The 27,182-nt window shown below is 54.5% G+C and overlaps 1 protein-coding gene across 10 annotated transcripts in view; it reads right to left on the bottom strand.

Annotated features, from left to right (window-relative positions):
• The window catches only part of Dot1l (DOT1 like histone lysine methyltransferase), a 56,678-nt gene that overhangs the window by 28,300 nt on the left and 1,196 nt on the right, over positions 1–27,182 (bottom strand). For 6 of the 10 annotated variants that reach the window (XM_078033250.1, XM_078033245.1, XM_078033247.1 and 3 more), the window contains exons 2-7: positions 15,647–15,690; positions 10,266–10,340; positions 6,124–6,187; positions 4,472–4,700; positions 2,399–2,493; positions 1,671–1,733 (exon numbers count right to left, since the gene is read on the bottom strand). In XM_078033250.1, the coding sequence (XP_077889376.1) occupies positions 1,671–1,733; positions 2,399–2,493; positions 4,472–4,700; positions 6,124–6,187; positions 10,266–10,340; positions 15,647–15,690 (570 nt within the window). Of the gene's footprint in view, positions 1–1,670; positions 1,734–2,398; positions 2,495–4,471; positions 4,701–6,123; positions 6,188–10,265; positions 10,341–15,646; positions 15,691–27,182 lie in introns of those variants that run through there. The other 4 variants (XM_078033269.1, XM_078033270.1, XM_078033251.1 and 1 more) reach the window with 3 other exon arrangements.

Here is a 27,182-nt window from a genome sequence, read left to right as displayed (position 1 = left end):
TTCCTCTTCCCTTGTTGAGTAACGGAAGATGGGACTCAGGCTTGCCAACCAGGGCGCTGTGTCAGAGCCACAAAGAGCTACTCAGAGGCTTTTTCAAAAATCAGGACACAAGTTCCCGCCAAAACTGGCATTCAAACAGCCAGGGGCATCCTCCAGCTACACCTCCCAGAGGTCTGCCTGCAAAACAGGATGCTACCCACACGAGGGCACGTGGAGCTGGGGGCTGAGGCCGGCAGGAGGCCTGCTGTCTCTGCTCTGGTGTTTATGGTATCACCCAGGCCAGGAGGGAAGGAGTTCTTTCCCCCAAATTCTGTTCCTAGCCATAAGTCAGGAGCCACCAGCATGGACAGTGAGGCCCACGAGGCCCCAGGAGATGCAGACAGTGGAAATGGGACAGGTGCGACACCATGACTTCACACACAAGCTGACCCAAGGCCTGGCAGGCCTCAGGGACGACCAGAACCTGACCCCTCGTCCCTCCCTCTCTTCCTCTGGTGGTGAAAGCACAGGAGGCCACCAGGAGACTGACTGGGGCTCCTTCTGGGAAACACGGCCATGAGAACTTTGGAGCCGTGTGCTTGAACTCTCAGCAGAAACGTGGAGCACACTGTTGAGTCAACCCTGTGCACCTCGATTGGTCGGGGATCTTGAGAACCTGGGGACCTAGCTGGGACTTCAGCTGGGAACTTTCCAGGAGACAGAGCCCTGGATGGGAACAGGTGTCCTGGAAATGGAAGCTGAGCAGCTTGCTGCCTCCCCATCCCGGGGAAACCCAGAGCCCCTCGGACGTGCGAAGGCAAGAGGAGCACAGGTTCCACCCTCACCTCTCAGTGAGGGGGCGGGGGGGAGGTGTCGGGATGTAGAAAAGGTTGTCACCAAGAAAAGAAGGCAAGCTGTATCCCCTGCACAGGGTTGAAGTCTTGGTCTGGGAAGAACAGGACAGAAGCAGAGGAAGGCCTTCCTAACTCAGTACTAGAAGCGGGTGTAGCTACTCAATGCCAAAACCCCACAGCCACTGGAGGAAAGGACTGCAGATGTCACTGCTGTCACCACAGGGGCAAAACCTCAGCAAAGAGAAGCTAAGGCCAGCTGGACTTTCCTGACCATCGCCAGTAGCAGGCCATAGGCACGGTGCAGCTCAGGGCAGAGCACTTGCCTCTAACAGACGTGAGCCCTGGGGTCATCCCCAGAACTGAAAGAAAAGACTTAAAAAGCAAGAGCTTAAGATTAAAAATGAGTGTCCCATCAGCTGGCCACTGGCCAGGGGGGCCCACACACTCACATGCACATGGGATGTGACACGTCCACAAGGACCCTGCAACAGCAACCAACCTATGCAGCGGAGGTGGAGAAAAACTCCACCCCGCCCCAGGTGCCTTTTGCTAACACAGCCAGGGCAGCAGAGCTGGGCCTGCCCCAAGGCAGCCCTCAGGCCTCAAGGACAAGACGCAAGAGGGACTTCCAGGAGGCCCACCAACTGCAAGTCCTCCTCCTGCTAGGGCTCACGGTGATCACACACTGCCTGAAGGATGGGGGCCCAGGCCAGAGAGGCAGTAAGGGCAAAGTTCCCATGTTACTATGCGGGAGTGGCGGGGGCCCTATAGTGGACAGGATGGGAGGGCTGCAGGGGGCAGGGGTCGTAGCCGCGGGCATGGAGCGATGGCACTCACTGTGTATTCTGCATGCTTTTTTCCATACCATTTCATCCACTTCCTGAACTCTCGGTCCATGGTCTGGAAGGAACACACATCAGACAGCCCTTTAGAAACCCAGGGAGGCCAGGAAGGCACAGGACCCTCACACCCCACGGCCTCTCCTGCCAGAGCAGGAACACACTGTCTGGGATGTCAGTTTCCACCTGCAGTCTTGCTGAGAAGCACCCCAGGGTGCTAGACACATTTTTGCAAGCCAGAGTGATGGCTCAGATACACCCACTCGCCAAGCCCAAATGACTCTCCACCCTGGGCAGAGGCTATGAGGGGCTGGCTCTAGCAAAGCCCCAATCCTCCACTGCTAAGAGGGGGAATGGCCAAGGAGGGGAGTGGGCAGTGAGAGTCAGGTATGCAGATGTGAGGAGCTAAGCACGATTCTTCTACCAGGAGGGGAACAGTCACCTCCTCCCACATACCCATGGTGTGCAATCCCAGGAGAATGGAACTAAGGGCACAAGAGGCCCTGCCAAAACTTCTCCCTAAGGGACGTGGCAATCTGCAGGGAGGGGCTGGGGTTGTAAACACAGGTACACCCCTGATTCAATTAAAATTCCCAGGCCTGCGAAGACTGATGCCAGGTGGGGAAGCCCTCGAGCAGCAGGTCTGGGCACAGGGCACAGCAGGTCTGCCCTCATTGGGGTTCCCTGATTCCACAGGCCCCACTCACCTCGGCGGGCCCCACTCACCTCTGCGTACTTAGCTGGGATGTCTGCTTTCTCCACTCCATAGTGATGCTTGCAGTTGGTGGCTGCAGCAACCTGAAGGACAACCTGCCCCACACCTTCAAGTGGAGAAAGATGTGTCAGAGGCCAAGGCAGCCTGTGGGAGAGGCATGCCACCTGGGACTCCACCAGGTGGACCCTACTGAGGGGGCGGTCACACCAGAGTCGGGGACGCAAGCTACATGATCATGTCCACTGACATCAAGAGTCGAGGCCATGGGCTGGGGATGTGGCTCCAGCGGTAGCACGCTCGCCTGGGAGCCGCGGGACGCTGGGATCGATGCTCAGCACCACATAAAAATGAAGATGTTGTATCTGCCGAGAACTAAAAAATGAATATTAAAAAAAAAAAAAGAGTCGAGGCCACAGAACTCCTCAAAACCACTGTGAACTCTGAAGTCACTTGGAACAACTCAAATGAGCTCCCACCAGAAGTCTCTGCTCCATCCACTCGCCCAGGGCAGTCCTCTGTGGCCCCCAAAGGCAGAATCCTCTCTCTGAAGACGCTGCCTGGGTCACTGCTCAGACACAGCACAGCTAGAGAAGGCACAGCACTACCTAGAAAGATGCTCCTCTGCCGTTACCCACAGTCACCAAGAGTGGGGAGCCTGGCAGGCCTGAAATGCCCTCCAGGAGTCCAGCGTGACCTGACTAAGGGATGCCTGTGGACCACCCCCACGATGGAGATGAAGTCTCCAATCTCTGTCACTTCAAGGAGTCTCTGCAGGGCCAGCACACCCAGTGGCCTGTGCAGAAGCCAACACTGTGACTGCAGACATCCAGGGGTCCTGAGTGTCAAGGATTGATGCAGCAGGGCTTTCAGAACCATCTTTCCTCACATGGGGTCAGTGCTGGACTCCAGCTTGCCTTTCCAGGCCGCACATGACACGTCCAAGTAATAATGAGCATGCAACTGAGAGCCATGCCAGCAGAGGTGGCCTGAGCCAGACCTGAGAGTGCAGGACTCAATCTAACAGAGCCAGGCTACTGGCCACACTGGTCATCCCAGGAGGCTGAGGCACGAGGATGCAAGTTTAAAGCCAGCCTGGGCAACTCAGTGAAACCCCATCTCCTAATAAAACAAAAAGCAAACAAAACAAGAAAAGCCGGACATGGTGGCACATGCCTGTGTCAGAGGCCAAGGCAGCCTGTGTGAGAGGAATGGCCACCTGGGACTCCACCAGATGGACCCACTGAGGGGGCCGTCACACCAGAGCTCGGAAGGTTGAGGCAGGAGGATCCAAAGTTCAAAGCCAGCCTCAGCAACTTAACGAGGCCCTAAGCAACTTAACCAAGACCCTGTTTGAAAATAAAAAATCAAAAGGGCTGAGGATGTGGCTCAGTGATTAAGCACCCGAGTTCAATCCCTGGTACCAAAACAAACAAACAAACAACAACAACAACAACAAAAAAAAAAAAACAAGTGGGGATGTGGGCCAGTGGTCAAGCACCCGGATGTTCAATCCCCAGTACTAGAGGACAGACACAAAGCACAGACCCTCCAGCAGAGGCTGAGGTTTGAAAGACGGCATCCTCTCCAAAATTCATGTGCAAACTTAATCCCAAATGGTAAGGTGTTAAGAGGTGGGACTTTGGAAGGGAACGCCACCCTCTTGTATGGGAGGGGTAAGCCAGGCCCCTTTCTGCATTCCACCTCCTGCCGGAGGAGGACACAGCAGGAAGCAAAGCCTTCCTAGGGCTGGGCATCTGAGCTTCTGCCTGAACCTGGTGGGAGTGAGGCCCTCACAGCCACAACTCTGAAGGCTGAGTTCCCCTTGCCTCTGGCCAAGGAGCAGTCCCACAGGCCATGTTAAGTGCAGGCAGACAGGGGAGAAAGCCAGCCAAGGGTCAGAGACTGAGCTCTAGGCCACAATGGAAGACCCTAGACAGGAAGCAACTGGTGTGGTTCCTGGGAGCTTCTCCCCTGGGCTGTGGACACTCAGCCAGCACCTACTCCCAATTAAACTCTTCTGCAGGGACATGCACAAAGACATGGACATAAACGAGTCCTCTCAGGTCATGCAACCCAAAACTCACCACTGCCCAAGTCCACAAAGAGATCGTCCTCAGTCATCTTGATCTCATCAATCATCTGGGCCACCAGGTCAAAGGAGGTCTCCCCATACACCTCAGGGGAGAAGGGCTCATAGTTGTTGAGCTTCTCAGGGTCGGTCACTGAGTGGTTGTAGACTTGCTGCAGGATGTGTCGCAGGAGCCCATTGGACGGTCGTGTGTTCAGCTTCATGGGCTGGGTGGTGCCCTTCCACTAGGAACACGAGGTAGCATGAGACACGTAATGCCACAGGCAGACCACAGGGGCCACCCCAAGACAGAGGGCTGGGGATGTGGCTCAGCAGTAGAGCACTTTCCTAGCATGCATGGGGCCCTGGGTTCCATCCCCAGAAATACAAAAAGAGAAACAGCAGCAGTAGCAAGCAGGGAGAGTGTGTGTGTGTACACAAAAGTGTGTCCGCATACTTGGGAGTGTACATCTGACTTTCTTTTCTGCAGCTGGGAAAGAGGGCATGGATCACATTCTCTGTCACTCCCCCCCCCCCCCCCCCCCGCTCGACTAGATGAGCTGCTGCAGGCCTCATTCCAAAGAGCACTCTCTGACCCTAAGCTCATCAGGGGCTCGTGCCTGCCAGTGTGCAGCCTGCGTCCCAGCAGCCTCTGGCACCTCACCGCTCACCAGTGTGCCATCTCATGCAAGAGCACCTGTGCCCTGGGCCCAGACATGGACATGGTTCCTTGCAAGACAGTGGTCTGGCCTCATCAACTCGGGCTCTGCAGCCACAGAAGGGCCACGAGCTGCTTCAAGAACCAAAAGCTGGCCACTGTGGTACCGCTCGTGCACGGGCCCTCAATGGATCATCCAGAGTCCCTGGTATGACGCCCAACCCTCCGGTGTCACTGAAGGCCCAGCACCCGCCTCCTCACAAGAAGGTGCATGTGCAGCTCTGCTCATAACTCTTCATGGCCCCATCTCCAAGACCCAGCCCAGCCTCAGACCTACAAGAAGGCCCCCATGCCCACCACTGACCCACACAAGGGTCCCTTACACACTCAGCTGATGCAAATACCCTCCCCATGGTTAGCAACGGCAAGTCAGATACCCACTGAGAGAGCCCCGGGGTGGCACACGCTACATGGCCAGCTAGCTACACGGGCATCGCAGCCTAGCTTGGGAGGGACGCGAGGCCACGCCACTCCACACTTTTGCCTCCCCAGTGGAAACACCTTCCAGGAGGAACCGGCTGTCACTGCATGTCCCTCATGAGAGCTGAGCATCTGTCAAGAGGCCCCACACCAGGGAACCTGCACTCTCCAGAAAGCAGATGCTCCTAGACCCAGGAAGCAGCAACCCCTGCTACAGGGTCCTAACATTTTAGCTGTGTTGGGGGCGGTGAGGTCAGACACACCATGCCACAGTGGGGCCTGCACGGAGGATGCCTGTCGCCTGCTGGAGAGCAGTGGAGGCAGAGCTCACAGCCAGGAAGGCCACTGAGTGCCCAGGTCTCGGCCGTGGCCCACAGGTAGCGGAGCACGGGGCAAGGTGCGTGAGGTGAGGGTGCACTTCAGAAAGCAGAGCCGCCCCTGCCCCGTGGGGTTCAGCAGCAGCGCCCCAGGGCTTCACAGGGAACACCCGCCCAGGGAAGGGACAGCCTGTGGGCACTGAGGCGACCTACCAGCTGGTGGATGCTGTCGATAGCACGGTTGTACTTGTCACACAGCCTCTGCATGCTTTCAAAGCTGAAAAAGGTAAGAGAAAGGCTGTCACTGGAGCTTGGAACATGACTCTGAACCTCACACGGGCACAGTTCAGGAGAGCCAGATCCCTCGCAGGGAGCCTGTTTCCCACCCAGTGAGGGGCTCGGCCCAACACAGATGCACAGGCGCAACCCTGGCCAGGGTCCTGCGGAGAAAATGCACAAGGACAGCATGGCCAGGTTGGGCCCACACATCAAAGCCAAGGTCAGGTGGGCTAGCAGGCATCGCTCAGAACAGGACACTGGGCAGCAGCTCTTAAGGGAGGTCCACAGGCAAGACACGACCAGGGGCTCACACTCCGCAGCCAGCTGAAGCTGGCGGAAAGCAGGCCCGGGCCCTTTTCCTGGCTGGAGAAAGCCCCCGACGTTCCTGCAGGTCTCCTCCCCAGCGCTCTGGAAGCCAGCAGGCACAGTGTGGGGGCAGCTGCCAAGGGAGCCCTCCTCTGCCTAAGGGCAGCGCCCCTCTTCACACCAACACTGCTTCCGTCTAGGACCACACATTCCAAGACGTGAAGAGCAGGTTAGAACCTAACACAGAGCAAACACTGCGACTTTGCTCCAGGTGCTGGTCTCCAGCCCCTGACCACCCATATGCACATGGGTTTGTCTGGTTGGATTTCTGTTTCGTTTGAAGTGCTAGGGATCAAACTAGGGCCTCACACGTGCTAGGTTAGCACTCTACAGCTGAGCTACATCCCCAGTCCACATGAGCACACCCACAAGCTTCCATCGGCCTCCTGGTCTGGAACACCAGCTCAGCTACGACTGGCTCTCCCAGAGAATCTGGCGATTCGTTTCAGGAGCTGCTATCCACTGCATGCCCAGCAGGGTTGCAGGACCAGGGAAGGTGCCTCACCCCCAGCGCCCACCACAGCCCCCTCTAGAGAATGAGCTGACCCAATGATCAAACGCCGAGGGGGAGTCCTGCACCGTGGAAGGGAGGTGGCTTGCAGGCTCTCTTGGACCACCCCAGGAGTGGTTTCCTCTGAGGGTGACTGGGGAAGCGGGCTAATCAGACCCTTGTCACAGAGACAGGATAGATGTCCAACACCCACCAGCCCGTCCCCCACCCCTGCCTAGAGGAGGAGCCTGGCGCTGGCTCCACATCTGGGTGCATCTTGCACTGTCTCGGTCCAGCAGGAGAAGTTGCACCCAGGCAGCACTGCACAGGACAGCAGGGGCAGCGAACAAGACGAAGCTCCTCCTGGGGAGCGCACTGCAGTCCCCACTATCAGCAGGCAGAGGACCACCTTGAGCCCAGAAGTTCAAGGCCAGCGCGGGCAGCACAGGGTGACCCCACCTCCACAACAAACAAAAAGAACAAGACAACTCAAGAACACCAATGGCACGACCCCTCAAAGCCTGAAGAGGCCACAAGAGCCAAGGACAAGAGGACAATGCCTTTGAAAACTCCGACGACTACTGCTTCACAAGGGCCGCGCCACCAAGAGCCAAGACCTGTTCCCTCAGTGCTGGAGCAACTGGGGGCCCACACAGGCCAGAGCTCGCGCCAAGGTCTGCAGCAGGCCACCAGCCAGACAAGAGCTGGTGGCCCACACGGGCACAGTCCTCCTGAGGGGCCACAGTGAAGCCCGCACGCCTCTGTGGGTAACACCTCACCTTGGCCAGCCCTCTCCTGGGCCCCTGGTGGGAGGACAGGACCAACACCCCTGGGCCATTTCCTCATGTAGACCTCAGGGTGAACAAGAAAGGCCACCATTTCACATCTCCGTGTTCTTGGGTTCCAATTTTTACATCTCACATCCAACCTCACAACTGCAAGCCACTCAAGACCTCTGGCAAGGGGCTGGGCTGGGCTCAGCGGTAGACACTCACCTCGCACATGCAAGGCCCTGGGTTCCATGCTCAGCACCACATACAAAATAAACAAGTGAAATGAAGGTGCTGTGTCCAACTACAACTAAAAAATAGATATTTAAAAAAAAAAAAAAAGAAAACCCTCTGGCAAGCTTCTCCAGAGTGCAAAGGAGTGGGGACCTCCCCAAGTGCACAGGAGCCACACATTCCCTCAGTGGGTGCCATGCGACTGGCCCTGCTCCTGTCTCCCGCCACTGATCTCTCTTCCAAAGCAGACTGAGCTGGGTGCAGTGAGGTCCACCTGTAATCCCAGCCGCTCAGGTAGCCGAGGCAGGAGGACAGTGAACTTTGTCAAAGCTGGCAACTTAGCGAGGTCCTTATCTAAAATAAAAAATGATGGGCTGGGGATGTGGCTCAAGCAGTAGGGCGCTCGCCTGGCATGCGCAGGGCGCTGGATTCGATCCTCAGCACCACATAAAAATAAAATAAAGATGTGTCCACCGAAAACTAAAAACTAAATATTAAGAAATTCTCTCTCTCTCTCTCTCTCTTAAAAAAAATAATAATAACAAGGGCTGGGGGTGTACAGTACAGTGGTACAGTACTTCGGGTTCAGTCGCAGTGCCAAAAAGAAGAGGGCTGTGATTAAAGGGAGGGCTGGGCCAGCACCGCCCTCCACTGCTGTCCACCTGAAGGGCTATGGTACTGGGGCAAACAAGCACTTCTGGCCTCTGCCCTGGTTCCTGACAGAGTTCCCATCCCCAGGAACACCAAGTGACAGCCACCTTTTGTTCTGATGGGGCTCCGGAAACAGCTGGCAGCAGAACATACAAGCGATGGCTAGAAGCTTGGTGGTCTCAGTCCCACCTCCATCCACCAGAGAGAAGTGGGGGCTGCAGGTGCAACTAACCGTACCTACAAGATGGACCTGCCACAAAAGCCCTGCACACAAGGGGAGCACGTGCAGGTGCGAGGGGTAGTGCACCCGGCTCAACAGGACAGAACCCTCCCATGGGACGGTTCAGGACCTCTTGGGCACCTTGCCATCTGGCTGCTCATCTGCACCCTTTCTCAAGTCCTTTGTAACAAAACACTTTTAAACATATCAGGTGATTCCCTGAGTCTTGTGAGCCACGCTGGCCAAGACGGAGCCTGAGGTGGCGACCCAGGAACACCCACGCGTGAGGACATGAGGTGGCTGACCTCAGAGCCTGCAGCACCAGGTCAACATGGATGTACCCTGCGAGCCAGCGGATCTTCAGGGTCCCTGCCCTGCAGGAGTGGAGACAGCTCCATTCCCTGCCTATTCCCACAACAGGGTGAGGCCCAGGGCTGGGAAGGGTCACTGAGGCCAACATGCTGGCCTGCTGCATGAGTCCCTTCCATGGTGAACAGTGAAGGTGACGTCAGACAAAGAGCACCAGATGCTGACCATGAGAGGCTTGTGGTCACTCTAGGTTTGAACCTGTCTCAAGTGAGCCTTCTGAGCTCCCAAAGCAGCTCTGCAGGCGAGACTACTCTGTCCCTCTCAGCCTGGCCCTCCTGCTCTCAAAAACACAGGGTTCCAGGCAGGCATTGCAAAGACGCCTCGCCCTCCCCCCACCCAAGTTCTAGGAGGGGACTGCTACAAGTTCCACTAGCAGCAGCAGCAGCAGCAGGAGGAGACACGCCCTTTGAGCACACCCAGCCAAGAGGTCTACAGGGCTGGCCTGGGCCAGGGCAGCAGCAGCTGGTGGAAACACTGACTCTGGCAGGCAGCTCCTGCTATAGAACAGTCACTGAGACTCGGGGACTCCACACACACCATGCCAGTATCTGCGACATGAAGTCTCCAATTCTGTCCTTGCTGGCAGCCCTGGCCAACGCCTGATGGACACACCCACCAAAGTGACTACGGAGGCCACAGCCAGCTCCACAGAGGAATTTCGAATCAGCACATGCCATCTAAGAAGAGGTCACTCACTCTAGGCTGTGTCCCTATGATGAGCTACATCCCCCTCACGGAGGAAGCAGCCGGGCACATCCATTTACCTTTTCTTTTTTTTTAGGTGGGATACCAAGGATTGAGCTCAGGGGCCCTCGACCCAGACCTATTTTGTATTCTATTTAGAGACAGGGTCTCACTGGGGTGCTTAGCGCCTCCATAATTTGCTGATGCTGGCTTTAAACTCTCGATCCTCCTGCCTCCACCTCCTGAGCCACTGGGATTTAAGGCATGCGCCACCACACCCGGTTCCATCTACCTTTTGGTGTCGTAGTCAATTAAAACGTAGTTCTCCATGGCAAGCTTGAGATCTGGAATCTCTTCACAGACCCATCTGAAACACAAACAGTGACCACAAAGAATACCATTATTTAGACTCCCTTTTTACACTCCCCCCAGCTTTTTTTTTTAAAAACCAGGGATTGAACTCAGGGGTGCTTTACAACTCAGCCACATCCCCAGCCATTTTATTCTTAATTTTGAGACAAGGTCTCATTAAATTGCTTAGGGCCTTATTAAACTGTGGAGGCTGGCCAGGAACTTACGATCCTCCTATCTCAGCCTCCAGGGTTGCTGGAATTACAGGCCACCGTAACCAGCTTATACTCCTTGAACACTACTCACTCTCACATATAAAAACAAAAATCTCTGGGTTGGGGCTGTAGCTCACTGGTAGAACGCTTGCATGGCACGTGTGAGGCACTGAGTTCTATCCTCAACAGCACATAAAAATAAAGGTATTGTGTCCATCTACAACAAACTTTTTTAATCTCCCATGATTCAACTCAAAATGTGAAAGAGAGAAAGAAGGCATTGCTTTATAACAAATGCAAAGTTTATCATGAAGTTAATGTGAATCACTAATTCAATAAAGGCTTCAGAGTAAAATGAATTTACATGTTATGATAAGAATATAAAAGATTTTTTTTTAATTACCATAATAGGATCTAGAGAGAAATTTGCTCAAATCAGGGAGCTCTAAAAGCAACTTACAACTAGATACTTTAAAAAAAGCTATCATCTCGGGCTGGGGATGTGGCTCAAGCAGTAGCGCGCTCGCCTGGCATGCGTGCAGCCCGAGTTCGATCCTCAGTACCACATACAAACAAAGATGTTGTGTCTGCCGAAAACTAAAAAATAAATATTAAAAAAAAATTCTCTTTCTCTCTCTCTTTAAAAAAAAAAATTTTTAAAGCTATCATCTGAAAAATTAAAACTAGTCCAACAACAACAACGGTGCTTTTTCTTTTTTTAAAAATTTTAATATTTAGTTTTTAGTTTTTTCGGTGGACACATCTTTGTTTGTATGTGGTACTAAGGATCGAACCCGGGCCACACGCATGCCAGGCGAGCGCGCTACCGCTTGAGCCACATCCCCAGCCCACAACGATGCTTTTTCAACAAGCACTGCGAGGGAGAGACGGGGGCCTGTGTGAACAGACAGGACCTAGGTGCTGGCCCGCTGTAGAGCAAAACTCCCTGGGCCCCGTGCAGCCCCACCAGGGCAGCACCCTGCAGACCTCGGAGTGAGACAGAGGCAGAGCCATGGGAGGAGGCATGCCACCCCAGGGTGCCACCACCAAGACCAAATGCCTTCCAGCAGGCGCAGAGGGCTCCACTGGCGAGTGCCACCCAGCACATTGGAGAGGACCCAGCTGCAGGCCTGCCACACCAGCTCCTAGGCAGGATCCTGAATTCAAGGCCAGCCTGGGCAACTTAGCGAGACCCTGCTCAAGACTAAAAGGAGCACCCCGGCTTCAAACTCCAGGACTGGGGAGGGGAAGAGGGAGAAGAGAAAACACCATCCTACAAAGACCCTTTCAGTTTCAGGAGGTCGGCTTAGCCAGATACCAAAACCAGAAAGAGGCAAGGGACTATAAAGACAAAGGCGCTACAAGAAGGAAACATGCAGACCAACAACCCTTAAGGGACAGACACAAAAGTCCTGCAACAGTCTGGGGAGCGGGCCTCACCAATCCCTGGAGACCCACAGGGCTGCAGGGAGGAATGAAGACTGCACAGGGCCATCTCCACAAAGCAGAGGGTGCACACCATGCCACTCAACCTCTCACAAGCTGGAGACAGAAAGAGGCGTCCCTTGGTGAAGGGCGCACGGTCACGGTCAGCTCTGCCTGTGGGCTCCCAGGAAGGCCACGAGGAAACCACAGGGCACAGGATGGCCCTCGCTGCCCCGCAGCACAGCAGGAACCAGTCCTCCTCTCAACAGAGAATCCAGTTTCCAGCACTTGAAATAAGCCTCATTGCATCCCCCACCTGAGGCAGGGGTGACCTCCAAACTCAAGAACCAAAGCCTCTGGGGCCACTGGGCAGCGCAACACTCCCAATTTCTCCTGGGACCCCTCAGTGTGCCTCTAGTGTCATCAGGCCCTCTTCATCCTCAGCTCACACTGGGGCTGGGGTCCGCTCAGTGGCAGAGGCCTGACTACCCTGTGTGCCACGTGCAGGCCCCGGGTCCCATCCCCAGGACAGCCACACACACACACACACACACACACACACACACACACACACACACGTACAAGATACAGAAGGGCTGCAGCTGCCCTTGGCCACTGGACACATCTCGGTCATCAGGTGAGGACTTCTGCAGCCACTTCTCGTCCACATTGTCCTAGAGACCAAGAACAAAGGGAAGCAGAAGCTGGAGGGAGCACTTCAGCAGGCCACGACTCGCCCCAGGACCACACCACCAGAGCACCCAGGGAGCACACAGAGGCAGGCCAGCAGAGCCTGGTGGAGCGAGCATGGCACACCGCCACACGAGCGCACAGCCACACAACCGGTACTCAACACGCGGTACTCAACACGCAGACAGGAATCTGTTTATCTTTACAGTACTGGGATTGAACTCAGAGGTGCTCCACCATAGAGCCACCCCATGGGGTTTTTGTTTTTTAGACAAGGTTTAGCAAGTTGCCAGGCTGACCTTGAACTTGCAACCCTCCAGCCTCAGCCTCCTGAGTAACTGGGTGACAGGCTGCCCCACCAGGCCCAGCTAAAAGTCAGTATATTTATATACACTTCCGACACAGAGTTTAAAAACTCGTGTTTGCTTTCGTTTTGTGGTGCTAGATATGAAACTTAGAGCCTTATACATGCTAAACACATGCTCTATCACTAAATTATACCACCTAACCCTAAAAAATTGTTTCTAAATGCCACTTAAGATAGCCTTAAAACATATATACTTGGGGGTAATCTCATGAAAGATATGTAAGACTTCTACACCAAAAGCAATGAAACTGCAGAAAAAAAGGTAAAGACAATGTATAGAAATAAAGAAATATATTACAGCTAGACACAGTGGCACATGCCTGCAATCCCAGAGACTCTGGAGGCAGACACAGGAGGATCATAAGTTCAAGATCAGCCTCAGCAACTTGGTGAGACTTTGTCTCAAAATTTAAAAAATAAAAATAAAAAGGACTGGGGATGTATGGCTCAGTGGCAAATTGCCCCTGGGTTAAATCACTGGTACCACCAAAAAAAAAAAAAAAAAAGAGGAAAGAAGCTGGGAGGTGGAGGAGCATGCCTATAATCCCAGTCTTGGGAAGGTGAGGCAGGAGGGTCCCAAGTTCAAGGCCAGCCTCAGCAATTTAGCAAAGTCCTAAGTATCCTAGGGGGACCTCATCTCAAAATTAAACATAAAAATGGCTGGGGATGTGGCTCAGTGGTTAAGCACCCCAGGGTTCAATCCCCAGGACCAAAAAAATACTCTACAGTGGGCTAGGGTGGCTCAGTAGTGAAGCACCTACCTAGCACTTGTGAGGCTCTGGGTTCCATCGCCAGCCCCACAAAAAGACACAAGCAGGACTGGGGGTTCAATTCCCAGCACCACAAAACAAACAAAAATAAACAAGCAAAAAACTCCACTTGTGCAGCAGAAGCCCGGAGGCTGTTCAGCTGGTCCTTCTCCCTAGCAGCAGATGCAGACTCAAAGCCAGGCCGTAAGAAGCCCAGCAAGCCTTCCTGGGGAACATACGCTGCCCCCAGATGGGACATGGGCAGAGCAGAACCGCCAAACGGGCATGGAGGAGGGCAGTGATGGAAGAGGCCACCACAGGCTGATCCCTACAGTGCAAGGTCCCAACAGCTGGCCCAGAGGCCTTGCTCTAGCACTGATGAGGCAGAGGGACAACAGAGCCTGGGGACAGGAATGGGTTTCAGGGCCCTCTGCCCACACTACAAAGCCCGGGCACCAGCACCCCACTCCTGGGCTCCTGCTCCCTGCGGATACTGCAGGGACCCAACAAAATGATACACCAGAAAATCACTACCATACACACAAAGTTCAACCACGTTCAGCTCGAGTATGTAGATGTCACAGCCGTGTGGCACACGTGGTGGCTGCCCAGTGCTGCATGTTAAGGCCGAGGCCCAATAAACAATGTCCAAAAAGACCTCAGCCACTGCTCAGCATCAAGGTCCCTCCCTCTGACCAGGAGGGGCCCCCCTCTGAAATCCCCTTATTGGCAGTAAGACAGACCCCTAATCATCTCCACCCTCTCAGAGGTCAAGTCAGGAACGTGCCACACCTAGGTGGATCCTGTCTGTGGGGCTCACTGGAGCCCCGGTTCTCCCCAGCAGGCCCTTCCGTCCCTCTAGAGCTGCTGCAGGGCCCCTCTCTCTCCCCCAGGAGGTGTTCACTTTGATCAACTGTGTGTAGCTTATGCTCCAGGTTTCCGCTGTGAGTCACTCACTAGGGCTTGGCCCCCTGCCCATGTCCACTCACTTCAGGGAGCCGCCAGAGAGCACAGAGTTACTGGGGGCAAAGGGGCCCCAAGACAGGTGTAGCTTTGCTGCAGGCCTGAACGAAGCGTCCTGATGGGAAGTGGCTCCACATTCCACACATGGGTGGGCCAGAGGGCCTCGCAGGGCGCCATCCCTGACCACAGAGCTCCAGGAACAGGCAGCTGCCCCCTTTCTCCCTGTCCCCACTGTCACTGGCTCTTCTCTGAACACTCAGATATGTTAGGGTGAGGGGCAGCCCTCAGTGACACACACCAGTGACTTGGGAGGCCAAGGTGGGAGGACTACAAGTTCAAAGCCGGCCTCAGCAATTCAGTGAGGCCCTAAGCAACTTAGTGAGACCTTGTATCAAAATAAAAATAAAATAAAATAAAGAGCTGGGGATGCAGCTGAGTGGTTAAGTATCCCTGGGTTCAATCCTTGTACAAAAAAAATAAACAAATAACCCGGGCACGGTCAGGCGCACTGGCACATGCCTATAATGCCAGCAACCCATAAGGCTGAGGCAGGAAGATCACCAGTCCAAGGCCAGCCTGGGCAACTCAGCAAGACTCTATCTAAGGTAAAATTAAAAGGATTGGGGATGCAGCTAGTGGTAGAGCACTCTCCTGGCATGCACAAGACCCCAGGCTCCATCCCCAGGTGGGAAAAGAGAAAAATCCCCGGGCATTTTATCTGTCAAGGGTGGTGGACCACAAGAACAGAGCACGGCTGTTAGGCCTGCAGTACAGCACAGAGCCATCTGGGCCCTCCTTGAGGCCGCTCCTGAGAGCTCCCCTGTTGAGGCCTGTAACCGCCAGGAGCAGGGCCCTCCCACTCTGGACACCCCCCACCCGATACAACAGTGCTCTGCACCTCCCCGGAACTCACCGGATAGTCTCGATGATCTCATGAGCAGCATCATGATGTTTGTCCTGAAAAAGACAAAGCAACATCTTAGCCCACCGAGTGCCCTCCCTCCAGGCACGACCCCAGTGAATGGAGGTGGCTACTGATCTCCCTGGTAACCCACACCATGGCGTCCAACCTCTTTTCATTTCTCAAATGATGTGGCTCCTGAGCCCACCCTCAAGAAAGGATCAGTAGATGCCAACCCACTGCAATGGTGGCCCCCTGAGCTGAGCCTTCCCAGGGGCCACTTCAGCCCAGAATAACCGCCTGTCTGTGATTCTACCTCCATACAAGCCCAACAAGGGCTGCAAAGTCACTGAGCCCACAGAGATCTATGTCCCATCTGTAAACAGGGGTCACCATCACAACAAATGTCGAGCACATATGCACAGATGTCCCAAAGCCCAGAACACACCACACCTGAAACCAAGTCCGCCAGCCCCAAACCCACCTCCGACCTCATCCCTGCTCTCCTCTGCACCCCAAGGCCAGCACCCCAGTTGGGTGCCCCTAGAGCCCAGGAGCATGGCCACTATTTGTACATCATACATGTACCTTACATGCTGATAAAAAATAGGCAAAGGATAAAAAGGAGGAGCAGCACCAGAGAGCGGGTGTTCCCCACCAGCCTAGTTAGAGACCCCAGAGCATCGCCCACGCCTCAGGTTCACCATACTCCCTTCCAAAAACACACAGGACTGTGGCTCCCCGCCCACTACAGTGACCATGCCTGAAGACCCGGACCCTCACCCTCAAGAGGTGTACGGGTCTCCGCACACGCACGCCTGCACACACCCAGATGCTTTCCTTGGTGCCCTTGGTCCCAGGCTGAGAAGCTGCGAGACAAAATCTGGATGTGGCCAGCACCAGCCCACCCTGCTCCCCCAAGGCCTCGGTGCCTCACGACATTCACATCCACAGCTGCTCTCCATCAGCCTGGCACTGGCCGCCATGACAGAGCACCTGCAGCATTCCCCACCCTGTCTCCAGGAGCTCTCTGCTCAAGCCCATGCCTCCAGATCTCCTGCACCTCATTCACCAACCCTAGGGGCCACAGACTTTCCCAGTGCAGCCCCTAGCTCTCCAGCACGCAGCCCATGCCACACGAACAGTGAGCATCTGAAAGGCAGCTCTGCAGACTGAGGGCCACAAGTGCACACCACACCCTGCATCTCCAGATGGGGGCAGAAGGGGACACAAATCTCAATGACAGCTTCACAGTGCACGTGCTGAAATATTTCCTACGTGGTTAATAAAGTAAAGACACTACCAGGCTACATGGCTCGTGTTCCAACTCCATGGAACTATTTCTGCTACTGCACACTGGATCTCTCTGCCCCATACTTGCCCCAGGGAGTGGGATGGGGCTGGGGCTGGAGCTAACGCAGTTGTTCCAATCAGCCCTGCCCCAAGGTCACCCCAGACTCTCCTGGGCACCTGGGATGCATGAGCAAACCAACTAGGATTTGAGCCTGGCACCTGGAGTGTCAGAGACACAGGTGGGGTGGAGCACGAAGGGTGTCAAGCCTCATGGGGCCTGGGGCCAGCACCTCACAATGGCCAACCAGGCCCCATGCAGGGCTACCAACTGGCTCCTGCTGAGCAGCTCTAAGGCGCAACTCCAGGCCTGCTCTCAGCCAAGCCGTGGTTTTCAGAGCTCTACACCAGGGGACAGTGCCTGCCCCACAGGGATGCTTGGCAAGAAAGGACCCTGGAAAGGGCTGAGCCCACCTCATAGCATCAGACTCGCCAGACGCCCTCGAGTCTTGTTTCAGAACATCTCAACTGAGACTAATTCTCAGACCATATGACTGGCCCTTAAATGCCCTTAAAGTATGCGATTTGGACAGTAAAAAGCTTGCCTAGCATGCTCAAGGTCCTGGATATCAATATCCAAAACACATATCAGCCTGGTGAGGTGCTGCACGCTTGTAAGCCCAGCAGCTCGGGAGGCTGAGGCAGGAGGATCAGGAGTTGAAACCTGGCCTCAGCAACTTAGTGAGGCCCTAAGCAACTTAGCAAGGCTCTAACCAACTTAAAGGGACCCTGTCTCTAAATATAATATAAAAAAGGCTGGGGATGTGGCTTAGTGGTTGAGTGTCCCTGAGTTCAATCCCCAGTACCTCCCCCCCAAAAAAAATCCCACATACTAATAAATAAATAAAGAAAGTGTAAATTCAGGCTGTGGTACAGCTCAGTGGTGGATGCCTGCCTGGCATGCACAAGGGCCTGGATTTCATCCCCACCCTGCAGGAAAATAAAAAACGTATCAATTCTATTCACCTAATGTATCCAGAGTCGTACAATCTTCATCATGGTCCAAATCCTATTCCAGAACATTCTCATCACCGTAAAAAGAAACCCTTCCGCCAGCAGTCACCCTGTTATCTCTCCGACATGGTGCACATGTCTGACACTCCCTGTCTCTACAGACCCTGCTCTGGAATGTGCCAGTGGAGTCCCACATACTGTGTGGCCTTTTCTGCTACACACTCTTTTTTTTTTTTTTTTTGGTGGCATGCCTCACTCATGCCAGACAAGCCTTCCACCACCAAGCTACATTCCAGCCTGAAGCCTTCTGTCTTAAGACACCTTCTCCTGTCCTCTCTGTGTGTGGGGGGGGTGTGTGTGGAGAGGCGTTGGGGAATATACCCAGGGATACTCTACCTCTGAGCCACATCCCCAGTGCTTTTTGAGACAGAGTCCCCCAGATTGGTTAGGATCTCATTAAGTTGTAAAGCTAGCCTCAAACTTGTGATACTCCCCATTCACAGAGATCACTGGTGTACACCACCACACCCTGCCTCCCAGCCCTTTGTATTCTGAGGCGGAGTCTGTTTCATGGCCAGGCTGGCCTAGAACTTAGCAGTACCCTGTGCCAGCTCCCCTCTGGTGCTACTCATAACCCCCTCCTATTCACTGAGGTGAGAGGTGCAGGTCTGTGATCCCAGCATTGAATTGAGATGTGAACACTCACTGACCCCCGTTCTGTCCACAGAAAGCCCTGACGTGCACATTGCAATGCCCCATCCCAGCTCAGCTGTGCCTCTTCCTAGTGACTCACAGGGCTCCAGGAGAGGGAGCCCAGGACCCCTGGTCTGTGAACAGCCCTGGTCTCTGGATTCAGGGAGAACCCGCTGTCATACCCTCCCATGGCCCAGGGTCAGAACTCCTTCTTTTGAGCAACTACCCAATCTCCTCTCACGAAAAACAACACCACAGCCCAGAGAAGCAACTGAGACTGTCTTCCAGGTAAACCTGTCCTCACAGTTGGCTGGGACTAGGAATGCCAGGTGACGGGCACAAGAGGCTTCCCTGCCCCGGTTTCCAGTTGTGGAGAACACCCACAACTTCCCCAACAGAGGTTGAGGACATAGCTCAGAAGCAGAGCACACACCACAGTAAAAAATACTTCATTAACACAAACAAAATTATGGGCTTGAGTTACAGCTCAGCGGCAGAGCGCTCCCCTAGCACATGTGAGGCACTGGGTTCTTGCCTGAGCACCACATAAAAATATTGTGTCCACCTAAAATTTTAAAAATAACATTTTTTAAAAAAAGGTATTATGTCCATCTTCAACTAAAAAAAATTTTTAATTGTTCCCACCTTAAACCATACATAGTCGCCCTCCTTAATCTGCAGGGGAACATGTCCCAAGACTCCCAGTAGATGCCTGGATCATGGCAAAGCCCTCAGCATGGTGACTGTGGCAGAGTTTAACTTACAAACCAGGTACAGCAAGTTGTGAACTACAGGCAGTGCAGAGCAGAACCACCACAACTGCACACGCACAAAGCGTGGGTCTGGAGTGCCACCAGGAAATGCAGGCCACTGGACAAGCACTGTGAACCACAGCAGCATGTCCAGGCACCAAGACGGCCGCGGGACACATTCACGGTTGCCAGGACACACAGTACGCAGGTGCTGGCAAAGGATGCTCGTGCCCAGGCGGAGCAAGCAGGATAGCAAAAGTGTCCATCATGCTATGCAAAATGACGAGCAATTTAAAACTTACAAGTGGCTTATTTCTGGAATTCTCCATCTAGTATTTTGGGGCAGAGGCTGACTATGGGTAACTGAGCCCTCAGGCAAAGCAGAACACAGTGTCACAAGGGAAGGTGGTTCCTGACACCAGGTTGCTCCTTCCAGGACTGCTCACCTCCAACTAGGGCAAGGGCCTGGGGGTCCTGCAGATACCAACTCTGAATCTTTACTGACATACACGGGGGTGGGGGTGGATGCAAGAAAGTCCCAGGTGTCGTGGTCAGCAAGAGAACTCACAGAGACACACACCCACGATAAGGAACCCCAGGTCAGGGAGGAGGCCAGGTGTGGCTCCTGGCTCTGCCACCAATCTGCCGAGCAGGTTCCTTTACCAGGGCCACCTGCACAACCTCACTGCTGTTCAGCATCCATTCTGAGGAAGGTCCCAGTCCTAGGGTTCCTACACCAGGCTGCAGAGCAAGACCTGTGCCAGGGCAGAGACCAGCAGAGACCATGAGCGAGGACACAGTGGCAGGCTGGGGGGGATCCTCAGTGGATGCCTACCCAGCACATGGAAGCCCTAGGTTCATCCCCAGCACCACAGAGGCCAGAAAAGAGACCAGGAGTCCTCAACAAGGACAACATTAAACCAAGCACAGCCTTCTTCTGCAGGTCTGTGGTCCCCAGACAGTGACCCAGCCTCAGGCCCCTGGTCTGCACACCTCGGTACTGCCAGGCCTCCAGGCTGCTGACACCCTTCCCTGACCCCTGTCAGTTGGTGTCCTTCAGACCCCACCACCTACGCCCCTCAGCCTTCAGCACTGGGAAAAGCCCAATCAGATCTGAAGGGTAGTCATGCCGCTCCACACTCCAACTCCCAGTTCTGCACAGCAACACCTCTGACCGCCCACCCTTAGCAGAGGCTGCAGAATGGGAACGTGCCTTAGAGACCCAGTGCTCTCTGGCCAGGGACTGGCTCCCGGGCTGAGCAGAGCCTCAGGAAAAGAGCTACTCCACCAGGTGCTCAGTTCCCCGGGGAGCAGGAAACAGCCTTCCAGAAGCTGCAGAAATCAGTTCAACCTGCCACTGCTTTTACGTTTCACTGGTTGTAACAACTATTCTTTACGGTCCCCAAGGACATGGCACCACAAAAGGAGTGGGGAAAAGAAAAGGCAATCTCCTCAGGTGGGCCTCTGAGTCAAGAGGTGGAGACCTCCTCACCCTGGAGGTCCCGGGTTCTTGAGGAGTGTTTCCTGCTCCGTGAGAAACATGGCCAGGTGGTGAGCCACAGGAAGGGGCTTGCTCAGGCTGCAGTCCCACTCATGCCAACTCTGCCACGTGCACAACAAAACCACAGCTAAAAACACCCTGGACAGCCAGACCCGCAGCTCCCTCCCGCAGCTCCTGCCTCTGAGCCACAGTACTCCAGGACCAGGAAACCCCAAAGCCAGCAGACACTGGGGCCTCCAGCCATGACCACCAAGGAGTCCTCCCCAAGCTGGTCCCGGAAACAGGAAGGGGCCACAGGGGTCCCACTAGGCCCCAACTCCAGCTCCAGAGGAAAAGGGAGAAAATAAACACAGGCGCAGCAGGGAGTCTGCCAAGGGACCCAGATGAGGAGTGCAGCCACGTGGGCACTGGTGGTCTTGTTTTGGTTTTTTTTGGTACCAGGGACTGATCTCAGAAGCACTCAGCCACTGAGCCACACCTCAGCCCTGTATCGTATTTTATTTAAAGACAGGGTCTCACTGAGCTGCTTAGCGCCTCGCTATTGCTGAGGCTGACTTTGAACTCGCATTCCTCCTGCCTCAGCCTCCTGAGCCACTGGGATGACAGGCCTGCGCCACCGCGCCCCGCCACGGAGGTCTCTGGTAGGGCAGGTGCTGTCCCTCACGCCTAGGGAGGGCAGCATGGCCCTTGGCCTGGCTCCAGATGTGAGCACCCAATGCTCCCAGGGCTGCCTGTGCAGTACCTTGAGACACAGCACACTACTGGGTACAGAGGAAGGAGATCCAGAGCTGGGGCAGGGGTCTGGGTACTCCACACAGGCCCGGCCAGACTGACACTATTAAATGCAAAACACCCTGCGCTTCAGACTTGAAATGAAAACCTGCTGCAGAATAAACTCACTCTGATTTTTTACTTTTCAGAAGGGGTCTCGCTATGTTGTCCAAGCTGGCTTCCAACAAGCCCTGCCTCAGCCTCCTGAGGAGCCAGGACTATGGGCGCGGCACTGCACTCAGCCAAAAGAGCATTTTTAAACTTGACCCTCATCCTGTAGTCCACAAAGGGCCCCTTGGGCCTAGCCCACATCCAGGCCCAAGGGAACCCACAGCAGAGCTGCCCTTTCTGGCAGCCGCTCTCTACAGGAAGAAGGGCAGCGTAGAAGGGGAAGGAGGACAGAAGCCCTGCTACACAGCTCCAGGCCAGCACTGAGCTCAGACAGCCCCTCAACAACTGCCTATCGTGACAACTGCACTGCCCGGACGGCTCCCCCGAACGTGCTGGGCAAGCAGCCTTGGAGGTCTCTGAGGAGAGGCTGATGCCACCCCCGCCCAGGCCAATAAGGGTGAGGAGGCGGGACACAGCAACGAAGCTCACATCCAGGACTCTCTGCAGCTCCACAGGAGATGCTCTGCTGCCACAGGCCAACGTGGCTGAGAGCTGGGGCCAAGGCCCACAGGTGGCCTGAGGGGCACAGGGTCAGTCCTCCCTTCTCCCAGGCAGCCCACACAAAGTGACAGCAGGTGTGGCAGAGGTCTGAACCACCGCCCTGCCTGCAGACACCACTGCTGTCTGCCCGGGCACCGGCCTGCCATTAGCACCACCCGAGATGAAGGCCAAAGGCCTCACAGGGCCCAACACCTATGACCTGGCCCAGCTCACCTGCAGAGTTACTTGGCACGAGCAGGAAAGAGGTGACTACACTGCAGCAGGAATGGACCTCAAGGAGGACCTCATGCTACGTGAGAACCAGAGACAACAGGACCAGTATCGACTCCTTAGACAGGGAACCTCCAGAACAGGTAAGTCCTGAGACTGGACATGGATTTGTGGGGGCAGGGCTGGGGAGGGGGCAATAGGCTAAAAACAATAACTGTACACTCTGGGGGAGCGCTGGGGGCACAACACACTGTATCACTTAGGCGTACCTCCAGAGTCCTTTAGTTTGTTTTTGTGCTGGGGATTGAACCCAGGGGCACTTAACCAATAAGCCACATCCCTAACCCTTTTTATTTTTTGAGACAGGGTCTCCTAAATTGCTTAGGGACTCACTACCTTGCTGAGACTGGCCTTGAACTTGCAATCCTCCTGCCTCAGCCTCCAGAGAGGGATTATAGGCGGGAGAGGGATTACAGGTGTGCCTACTGCGTCCAGCTTCATTTTTTATTTTGAAACAGAGTTTCACTAAACTGCTAAGGCTGACCTGGAACTTGTGATCCTCCAGCCTCAGTTGCTGGATGACAGGCATGGCTATCACACCTGGAAGGGTATACACCTTCACAGGGCTGAGGTTGGAACATAGGCCCAGCTGACATGCACATTCCTAAGAAGCCCAGAAAACAAAAACAGGGCCAAAGCAACAAATAGAACATCCAGCCTACCAACCACATCCAGCAGCCTGCCTGCACCCTTGAAATGCAGGCTGTGAAGCACAGAGTCTTTCTCAGCCTCCACGCTACTGACACTCGGGGTCCTCCTGCGCCCTGAGTCTTACAGGTTATCAAGCAGCATCCCTGGGTTCCCCGACCCCAGATCTGACAACCACGGATGTCTACAGACATCACTGTGTCCCCTGCGACACAGCCCCTGCCCACCCCCACCCCAGAACAGCTGGCTTGACCTTTCCCGAGTCAAAGGGCTGAACTGATGGCTCCTGCCTGAGCCCCCAGCACATGGTGCTCCTGGACAACATTTTGTAGTCCATGGGAGGCCCTGGTGGGAGAGGGGTGTGTCCTCAGTCACCTGGGACTGAGCTGCAGGAGGACAAGACGAACTTGGGATCACCGTTTCCTACTGGTGTGCCAGCATCGACCTATGGTCACTCCCAGACAAACAGCTTCCAGGCAGAGGCCAGGCTCAGGGGACCCTGTAGCTCACACCACCTCCCGAGCACATCCCCAGCTCCTGCCCAGGCCCCACCAGGACAGCAGGCAGCGTGACCTGGACTACTGAGTGACCAAGCACCACAGCCAGCGCATCGCCACAACAACACGTCACCAGCTTCTGTTTGTCACTCTTTCCCATCTCCACTAAGCCCCCCGCCACAGAAAGCAGGACGATCACCCACAGAGGCCAGCCTCAGAAGACACCTGTGAGTCATGCTGCCCCCGCTCTCTGCCACCCACCAGCTGCGGCACACTCATCAGAGGGTCGCTCAGGCGGGAGGCTGTCTCCAAGGCCCACAGCCTAATGAGTCACCAAGAGGAAGGCCACCCAGCAACCCTCAGGTTCTTTCTCTGTGCTGTCAGGACAGTCACCAAAAATGCCACTCTCCTTCCCCAAACAAGGGCCTTCCTGCTTTAGGAATGCCACCAAGAGTTCTCAGGGACGAGCGATGAGAAGGCACCCAGGCCTGAGTCAGTGCAAGCACCAACACTGCCCGCCTCCCTGTGGCACCCGCCAGCTCAGCTGTGCAGCCCAGTTTGACGCTGGCCATTCTGAGGACAGCCGAAGCTGTTTCCTCTTCCTCCCACAGAGGCCTGTCCTCCAAGAAGCCCCTGTCCCTCCCCAAGGGCCACTGGCAGCCCCCCCCTCTGGGACCTCTGATGGTCTTCTCTGTGTGGCACTATGATTTTCCTGACCCTTTCTTTCCTTCTTCTTTTTGTAATTTATTTATTTATTTTCAGGTGTAGATGGACACAACACAGTGCCTTTATTCTCACGTGGTGCCGAGGATGGAACCCAGGTCCCGCCTGTGCTAGGCAAGCGCTCCACCGCTGAGCCACAATCCCAGCCCCTTCTTTCCTTTTTTTTTTTTTAATTTTCAGTTGTAAATGGACACAACACCTTTATTTACTATTTTTATGTGGTGCTGAGGATGAAACCCAGTGCCTCACACGTGCCAGGCAAGGGCTCTACCCCTGAGCCCCAGCCCAGCCCTGACCTTTTCCTTTATAACTGAACTGCTTGCTGACATGGTGGCTGTGACTGTCATCCCAGTGACTGAGGAGGCTAAGGCAGGAGGACCAACTTCAAGGCTGAACTTGGCAATTCAGTAAGACCCTGTCTCAAAATAAAAATAAAGAGGTCTGGGGATGGGACTCAGTGGTTAAACACCCCCGGGTTCAATCCCCAGGACAAAACAATGACAACAACAATCAAACTCCTGGGGCTTGGGGCTGAGGCTGGGGCTCAGTGGCAGAGGCCTCGCCTGGCACGAGCAAGGCCCTGGGTTCCATCCTCAGCACCACATAGAAGTAAGTAAATAAAATAAGGGTATTGTGTCCAATTACAAAAAAAAAGAAAAAGAAATTGAACTACCTTGGTTAGGTAAGGTTCTAGAGACTGAGGAACATGTCCTGTCCTCTGTGCTGGGTAGGAGCACTGAGCATGTTCTGCAGGTGCTTTCACAAACAAGCACAGACACCTGCAGGCGTATTTCAAATGTACTGTCACAGGAATACTCTGACCTCTGACCCGCCCCAAACCTAAGCTTCTGAAGTAGTCCATTTTCACTTCAAGTACTGCCCTCATTTCTGAGACAGCAAAATTCTTCAACAGGTTAAAAGGAGCACTGAAACCAGGCACCCTGCCACACACGCACCACCCAGTGACTCCCGAGGCGGGGGCAGGAAGACCCCAGTCCGGACAGCCTGGACAACTCAGACCTGGCCCACAATGAGACACAAGGGCTGGGGATGTGTCAGTGGTCATGCGCCTCTGGGCTCCGGCCCAGTCGGGAAGTAGCTCCACAGGCTGCTGCTCCCTACTCTGCCCAGGGAGATGCCAACCCCCCCACCTGCAACCTGCCGGCCCTCAGACGGCAGCCAGCCGACCAGGCCGGGAGAGGCCCATGGTGTTCAGTCAAGTGAGGTCCTGGCCAGGGAGGGAAGGGGCTCCGCGAGGAATCCCGCCTGCGATTGTGAGGGCAGATCCTGCCCAGCTGAATGGAAGGTCTTATCCACACAGGGTGGGGCACAGCCTCTGTCTCTGGGTGAACTTCCACCTTAGGACCAGGGGAGAAGGACAGGGGAACCTGGAACAGCACTCTGCCCAAGCCCTGATGTCAGGCTCCAGTGGAGTCCCGAACTTTTTGCTTTTCTTCCCCTTTTTTGGTACCAGGGATTAAACCCTTGGGTGATTTACCACTGAGCGACATCTGCAGCCTTCTTTATTTTGAGAGAGGGTCTCAAACTTGCAATCCTCCTGCCTCAGCCTCCAGAGTCACTGGAATGACAGGCATACACCACTGTGCCTGGCTAGATGTCTAAGCTTTTTTATTTTTAACTTATTGTGCTGGGACTCTAACCCAGGACCCCTTATACACTAAGCAAGTACTCTCCCACTGGGCTACACCACCACCAACCGCCTTTTCCACTTTTAGGATGAAGAGTGGTGGCCGTCCACTGGCACAGGCCCAGCAGCCCTGCTCTTAAGCCTCCTCAAAGTGAAGGCGAGACTTCAGTTCATGTGAAAACCTGCCCACTCATGTCCAGAGCCCCTTTACTCTAATCAAGAAAAATGAGAAAGAGTCTGTGTCCTGCGACTGCAGAATAAACAAAAACTGGCCTCTCCACCCAAGGGATGCCGCACCACAAAAACCAAAAACTGCAGGCTGGGGATGAGTTCAGCGGCAGAGCCCTCGCCTAGTATGTGCAAGGCCCTGAGTACCCAGTACAACAAGAAAAATAAATAAATATTTGGTTGGAGGAGAAACCTATAATGGGATTTGGCTGAGCACGGTAGCACACAACTGTAATCCCAGCAACTCTGGATGTTCTGACAGGAGGATCCCATTAGCCTGGGTGACTCAAACTAAAAAATAAAACCAGGTACAGTGGTGCATGTGAGTAAGCTCAGCAACACTGGAGGCTGAAGCAGGAGGATCACACAAGTTTGAGGCCAGCCTTGGCAACTTATCGAGGGCCTAAGCAACTTAGACCTGTCTCAAAATAAAAAGGAAAAAGAACTGGGATGTACTTCAGAGGTAAATCATCCCTAGATTCAATTCCAGATACCAAAAAAAAAAAAGAAAGGAAACATCTTGGGCAGGGGGTATGGCTCACTGGTAGAGCCCTGGGCATGACCCCCAGCACACCACACATCACAATAATTACAAGGACTGCAGAGATAACTCTGATACCCAAAGCAACTTGGAGGAGGTTAGATACATTTTGCTGACTTAAGCACCAGAGCCAAAGGGCTACTACACACTGTTGGTTCATTCATCTGACTTTATGGAAAAGGCAAAAGCGCCATCACAAAACAGTCTAGGGGCCAGAAAGTCGGAGGTAGATATGGGTGGGCAAGACAGGGGATATGAGACCCAACCTATCTGTCCAAACTCACGGAACTGAACTCTGAA

Source organism: Ictidomys tridecemlineatus, chromosome 2, assembly GCF_052094955.1.
Source record: "Ictidomys tridecemlineatus isolate mIctTri1 chromosome 2, mIctTri1.hap1, whole genome shotgun sequence".
In the NCBI taxonomy this organism is placed as follows: Eukaryota; Metazoa; Chordata; class Mammalia; order Rodentia; family Sciuridae; genus Ictidomys; species Ictidomys tridecemlineatus.
Note: the sequence above shows the minus strand (reverse complement) of the source record. Positions and strands in the feature narration are given on the sequence as shown.